The following is a 6,883-nucleotide window of genomic DNA, read 5'->3' on the forward strand; positions in this document are numbered from 1 at the left end:
GGCGAAGATCCATAGGGGTGGCTCGGTGGCGCTGCCGGTGGTTGATGTAGAGGCGGCGCACCAAACGCCGGCCACGAGGATGGCGGCAGCGGCGGAGCACCAGGAGCCATCGGAGGCGCGCCATACGGGTAGTAGCCGTAGGGCGAGGGCGCGGTAGCGCCATAGGCCGGCGGCGGGGCGGCGCCGTAGAGCGGCGGCGCGGCGGCATCGGCCGCGACTGGGGCTAGGTCACCCGAGGTCTCGCCATGCGGGCGAGATTGGATCGGGGACCCAAGCGGCGGCGGGGCCCCATAGGCCGCCACGAGAGGCCCAGAGGCGAGGAACGGAGAAGAAGGGGCAAGGACCGGCGCGGCGGCGGCCGCGGTGACGGAGGTCGGTGCGACCTTGGCGGCGGCGGGAGCAGCGGAAGACATCGTGATCGTGACCTAATCTGATACCATGTAAGACAAGATATTTTGGGAACTGCACGACACCCCTAACCGGGGTGTGGCTATCTCATTATATAGAGGTACCCAAGGGGTACAATACAACGTTACAATACAGAGGCTACGTATATACAGTCTAACACGCCGCGCGTCCACCACCGCCGGGGCATGGTAGCCGTCGGCACCCGCAGCACGTCCTCAAACCACGGCGGCCGCCCCTGCCATTCGAGGCGCGTGCTGCTGCTCTGCTGGAGCAGCGCCCCGAAGAGCGGGACCCTGAGGTCGCCAAGCAGAACGGAGAAGCTCATGCCGCCTGCTTGGCCTGCCGTCGGGAGGAGGACGACGAGAGGAGCGCCCATTCGTCCGCCGCTTGGGCCACGGCAGCTGATTCGGCCGAGCCGCCCGCGAAGCCGTCGTCCATCTGGAACCGCATCCACCCCGCCTGCCTTGGAGCTTGCTGCCTCCGACCACCTCTCCATCGTCCTCCGCCTCGATCCGTCTGTCCCATCTCCGGATGGCGCGCCGGAGAAGTTGGGCCGTAGATGCTTCATCAGGCTGCTGGCTACCTTCGCTGCCGCAGCGGCATCCTCCTCATTCTGATTCTCCCCTCGTCGTCACGGCCTCGGGGTCTGCGCTGGTGGGTGACAGGTGCGCCGCCGGCTCGTAGTCCTCGTGCGACGCCGGGATGCGCTGTGCCTCCAGCTCCCCACTCGCCGGGGCCCCTGCTCCGCCACGTCGTCCATCCCGTTCGTCGCGGCGGCCTCCAACTGCCGGTCTGAATACCAAGAAACAGAGGATACGCGAAAGGCTTTTTTTACCGAATCGTGTTCCCTAGAGCCACTTAGGTAGGTAGTGCGGGTTCAATTTCCGAAAAAGAGAAGGGTCTTTTTGCAAAAGCACGCCACGGACGACCAGAAGCAATCGCTGGTTTATTATTACTAGTACAAATGTCCGTGCGTTGCACCGGGCAAAAATAAAATATAACCTACTCTACATGCCATTATGCAATATTTTTTAATCCAATTTTTGCAAACCTCAGAAATAAGGTTACACTGAGTATTCTTTTTGTCGGATAAAATTTGGATATACCCTAACAATGTTCGTAATTACCTGTTTTAGCTCTGCACTTTCATTTTATCCAAAAAAAAAATCAATCAACTTTTTTTCTTCAGAAAAACACGGACTTTTTACTTTGAGAAAGTGTTTTTAAAATTTTGAAGAATATTTTTTAAATGGTATCATTTTTATGGCGATGATTTTTTTTAAATATTATATTTCATTTGTAACGTATTTTGCACTATTTTTTGGGCTTAGCCCACGATACTAAGTCCAACCCAAACTGCACCCACGGTAGGCAACAGTGGCCACACACCAAACCGAATGGGTGTTTGGTTAGGCGCATGAGCAGCCGCCAGCCCGATAACCTTGTGTCCGTGCCACTCCCTCATTCGATTCCAAATGAATCCCCATCCCCTAACCTAGCTGAATTGCTAAAGGCAAGGGCGACAAGCGATTGCAGGTTCGGCTCCGACGAACACATTAATTACACATATCTTCCCGCAAAAAAAATTACACATATCTCATATGCTTGTAAAGTATAGATGACTAATGTATAATCATGGTTGCCAAGTTGAAAAGAAGATCTTGCATATGGACTGACATATTCTAAACACAGTATTACAATCTCCATCACAACGGTTCAGAGATGAATGGCAGGCATAGAAAAGTAACTGAAAATTGTTGCAACTCACGTCTGACAAAACTCGAAAGTCAAAACTTTTCACCAACAGAGGTATATATAGGGGAGCCAATATATACATGGATCAGTGTGCAGTGCATGTAGTAATTAAACACAGGGCAAAATGTCAATCTAACCTGTGCAGCGCATGCGAGATCAAGGCGCCCGCACGACAACGTGATTCAGTGGTCAGGCCACCGGCCTCCTCGGTCCTGTAGCCTTTTGTGGTGTCTGTAGAGATCGTGTGGGCAGCGACACCACGATGCGCTGAAGATGGTCACCTTGAGCCAAGGGCGCTACAACGCTGTGGTCCTTAGAGGTAGCGACACCACAATTTAGTATTTCAAATAAATGTCCTACCCAGTCAAAGTAAGGGAAAATTAATTCAAAGCAAAGACGAAACAAAATTTTGGGACATTGGTAAACAAGGTAAAACATGAAGATATATCAGCTAGAATCTTTACGTCCACATTGGGACATTGGTAAACAAGGTAAAGCATGAAGATATATCAGCTAGAATCTGACCTCCACATTGCAGTAAAAAGTACCGAGAAACAATGTAAAACATGACGAAGATCAGCTAGAAGTTGTACCTCCGCATCGAGATGCTGACAAAATACTCGTCAACGGAAGTGCAGGGACCTATATCAAGTATGGTGCTTGTGCATAAGTAACACAATCAGGTAAAGAGAAATTGAAACAAAATGCCATATGTTAGTTTAGGATCCTCCAGCCATTAATTTCTGAAGTACATTGTATATCAAATAGAACTGTTTCTATTTTTCTAAGCCCCTCCACTGAATGCTTTATTATTATAGCAAACATGCCCGTGCGTTGCAACGGGAGAAAAAAATCATACGCCTCTAGCCTAATAAGCATTTCTCAAGCCCCTTCTCTGGTCCATCTCTATTTAAAGACGAAACCTCATTTTAGAAAAAGTAGCTATTTTATAGTTATTCGGTTAGATAATAACTGGTTTCTTGCTCTAAAAATAATTTAACAGGTTAATTATGTCCCTTTGAATAGTAATGCTCACCTTTAATACTTGGATTGGACGGTGAACTTCAGAAACTCACCTCATCTCTTCTTCTTCAGAATGTCCATCCCTTGCTAGTCTCATGAAGATGAGGTCTCTAAATAATCAACATTGTACCTGTAGAAAGAAAATATCATGATTAGTTTCGGACAAAAATTGTTGGGTAAAGGAGATATGTTGCTCTTCTTTTCATCATTACGGAGTTATGCATCAGTAGAAAGAACCCATATCCCTATGCATGTCCTTGCTCATTAATGGATTTTTTAGATAGAGAAAGGAGAGCACAGACATAATATGTTTTTCTAGAGAACGATGCAGATAATATTTAAGGAAACACTAACAATTAACATGGCATAGGGCCGAGCTGAAACTTTACAAAACCTAATGCATGAGAATATGAGATAGTACATGAATAGTAGGGCCAAGCTGCATAGCTACAAGTTTCACTAAAGATACAGTCTGGATGATATCTCTACTCCAAGAGCATCTACTGACAGAAAGAGGCTATAAAACTTACCTCCAGCAGGCGAGCGGGCTGCAACCCCAAGAGCCTCTAGCACCCTGATTGCAGTAAACCAGCTGTTTGGCCGTGCCAGCATGTCCCAGCCTCCCAGTCACCACCCCGTGTGGTACCTCTACTGTACTGAGAAGCACACAACGACATACCTGTCACACTCAAATCGAGCACACGGACTAACTGAAATTATTGATGCACATCTCGTCAAACAACTCGACAGTATGAGGCTTACAGGAATGCCGTGTGCTGGGTGAGCAAGAAAGGATGTGGCATGCTCATACAGTGGGTCATCCGGCAAAATATCTATTGTGAAATTTAAGCAGAAAATCAATATGTAGTTGTGTTATTTCCAGTTCAGTGCATAAACTAATTTATCTCTCAAATAAAACCAATGATTAACTGTGTGAAACAACATTTAGATAGAAAACATTATATCTCAAACATTGTACCAGTTTGTGGTTTAATCTATCAACAAAACCAATGGTATATGCTGCTTCCCTTATTGCCAGTATCATCACATTTCGGAAGGGGCAAATTACTAACTGATAAACACTGTGTACCGGACAACAATGGCATTCAGAAAAATCCTTTGCCTTCACGTGTGTGCAGTACAGGACATATGTGCGATTTGTCCCAATCATGCTCCAAGGATCAATGTGATTTTCAGACTAAATAAAAGGACATGCAACTTCTTTGTTCTTCCAGGAACTGCATATATGAATATATGCAAGGCACGGTGATTTCTTCTAATGAAAATTGGAGAGGGAGCTCTCTTTATAAAAAAAAGGAACTGAATATATGTCAATTCTAGAACTTAAATTTGCCGCAGGTGATTACTTTGCTCCCCATGAAAATCATTGTAAAATTGTACCCTTTTAAACTAACACTTCTCCTATTTGGATAGAGTGCTCCATCTCTTGGAATTCATCCAAACTTGTATGTACGCAATTAGCTAAGGTCATACAATGCATGCTTACCTGCCGTCCAGTGGCTGTTGCTGGAGTACTCTGGAGGCCTGCGAGCATGGAGGAGAACCAGAAGTGTTATCTACAGCACAAAAGCACCTACAACAAAGCAAACACGCATCGCCTCCTCGCGACCCAAGCACCACAACGATGACAGAGAGAAGAACGTCCGCGCTTACCTGGCGAAGATGGACGGCGACCCCTGCGCCGGCGCATCAACCTCGGCCTAGTACAGGCTGGCGACGCGGATCTGTATCCCTGCACCTATGGACGGGTCGGAGCTCTCCCGCCGCACCGCCGGTGAGGCTTGTGTAGAAGGCACCGCCGGTGAGGCTTGTGTGAAGGGCGCCGCCAGCCTCAGCTCCCGTCTTGGATCAATCCCCTCCTCCTTCCCTCGTGCGCCACACCAGGAGAGGAGCGCCGCGCCCCAGCTCCTCTTCATCGAGCCGCCTCCTGCCCCAAGCCGAGAGCTCGCACTGCGCCCCACCGAAGGCCGACCCGGTGCGCCCCAACCGATCCTTCGGCCGCAAACTCCGCGAGGAAGGCGTCGGCGGTGGCGGTGTGCCCGCTCGTGCGTGGGGAAGAGGAAGGGGATCTGCCCTGATGTGTTTGTTTGAAGGACTGCGGGTTGAATATACTAAAGGACATGGACATTTTTGCAAAAATGAATCGTTATCTCAGTTAGCCAGTTTAAAAAGGACTGCGGGTTGAATAACTAAAACATCAGGGACTTTTTTGCAAAAACGCCAACGACGTACAACCACAAGCGATCGCTGGTTTATTAGTACGTAAGACGTACTAATATATAATATAATATAATATATATATATACTAGTACAAATGCCCGTGCGCTGCACCGGGCGGAAAAATGCGTGCAATCTGCTTTATGCGCCATTATTTATATTCAATTGTAATAAACATCAATAATAAGGTTATACTGCCCTAAAAAAAAGGTTACACTGATTATTCCTTTTTGTAGCATGAGGTTTGGACATGAAAGCAACTTTGCAATTTTGCATTCTTCGTCTGATGGAAGAGTAGTTTTGGATGGAATAGTTTCCCATCAGTTTTATTTTTTACTTTTCGGGAAACTACAAATATTTCCTTATTTTCAATAAAATTCACAAAAAATTGGGACACGTTTAAGGAAAGCTAACGTTTATACAAAAATTGGAAAAAAATTGAACAGATGTCTTTTGTTTGAAAAAGAAATTTTGATTATTTTAAGTTTTGTACATTTTAAAATGAAAATATTTTTAAGAACAAACGAAACTTTTTGGGGAATTTTTAACCTTTTTAAAAGTGTAAACATATGTAAAACTCTGAACATTTTTTGACCATTTTACTATGTTGAATTTTTCTACAGATAGTTGGTTGTTTTCTTGGGAAGAGTTTATCCTTTTTTCTTAAAAAAATATTGCTAGTAAACATACAGTGCATTGTAACGGGAAAAGAAAATATCACACGCATTTAACCCAATAACGACATTGCAACCTATACCGTATTGGCGTGGACGAGCGCAAATCCCCACTCTATTTGATCAACCTCTGGCTCGACATCGCCTGAGCAACCATGTTGTGCGTCAACGTGTTTGCCATGCGAGCTCTACCCCAACCTTTTCTTCTAGCCTCCCGTGTCGCTCCTCCATGCCGCGTTGGTGTCAGCACGTATGCCTACTCGGTAAAGTCCACTTGTCATCTTCGGTTGTTGCTTCGTGTGGATTGTTGTCTCATCAAACTTGATATTGTCTGCTCAATCCTGGTCTGATATTTGATTGACATTTTTTTACAGGTATTTGATATTATCTGATATTTTGATTCACGAGACATAAACCAGTAGTGATTACCAAAAATACTTGCACCGGATAGCACTTAGTGCTGAATATCAGTTATGCAATACAGTGAGAGTATCCATCTTCGTCGTAAACATACTGGCAATGAGATCATTTTAAGCACTGAAGGAATATATATATTATAATGACACAAAGATATAACAGTATATGGAAAACACCCTTGCATACATCTTCTCCTTCAGCTACAAAGGATACCACCTCGGATCTGTCATCGTTATTGGACTGAATGAGGAAACAGTTAAGCATACAGGAATTATCTAGAAGAATTAATGGAGCGACATGTAGGATCACATACTAATAAACTTGGTCAGTGTCATCTACACTCGGTCATTCAGTCTCCCCTCATTAGA

At 45.7% G+C, this 6,883-nt stretch overlaps 1 protein-coding gene across 5 annotated transcripts; it reads right to left on the reverse strand.

Moving 5' to 3' along the window:
- Positions 1-1,556: 1,556 nt before the first annotated feature.
- On the reverse strand, positions 1,557-5,293 carry LOC123148192 (uncharacterized). Of its 5 annotated transcripts, none has more exons than XR_006473679.1 (7): positions 4,861-5,293; positions 4,694-4,731; positions 3,949-4,019; positions 3,717-3,842; positions 3,240-3,316; positions 2,757-2,805; positions 1,557-2,467 (listed from the first exon to the last, which is right to left on the reverse strand). XR_006473679.1 is itself a non-coding variant. In XM_044567556.1 (5 exons), exons 1-5 carry the CDS (start codon positions 4,895-4,897, stop codon positions 3,280-3,282), a joined length of 309 nt encoding a protein of 102 aa, XP_044423491.1. In that variant the 5' UTR covers positions 4,898-5,293; the 3' UTR covers positions 2,812-3,279. The 5 variants fall into 5 exon arrangements, 1 of the variants encoding a protein (XP_044423491.1); XR_006473678.1 differs by having other exon boundaries at positions 1,557-2,475; XR_006473681.1 differs by having other exon boundaries at positions 1,557-2,519.
- Positions 5,294-6,883: the final 1,590 nt, after the last annotated feature.

Source organism: Triticum aestivum, chromosome 7A (genome assembly GCF_018294505.1).
Source record: "Triticum aestivum cultivar Chinese Spring chromosome 7A, IWGSC CS RefSeq v2.1, whole genome shotgun sequence".
In the NCBI taxonomy this organism is placed as follows: domain Eukaryota; kingdom Viridiplantae; phylum Streptophyta; class Magnoliopsida; order Poales; family Poaceae; genus Triticum; species Triticum aestivum.

Excerpts from the sequence above, each read along its gene's own strand:
- LOC123148192 (XM_044567556.1), bottom strand. The coding sequence starts at position 4,897 with ATGCGCCGGCGCAGGGGTCGCCGTCCATCTTCGCCAG. Across the intron at positions 4,020-4,693 it reads CAACAGCCACTGGACGGCAG|ATATTTTGCCGGATGACCCA; the intron begins GTAAGCATGCAT and ends ATTTCACAATAG. Across the intron at positions 3,317-3,716 it reads AGCCCGCTCGCCTGCTGGAG|GTACAATGTTGATTATTTAG; the intron begins GTAAGTTTTATA and ends TTCTTTCTACAG.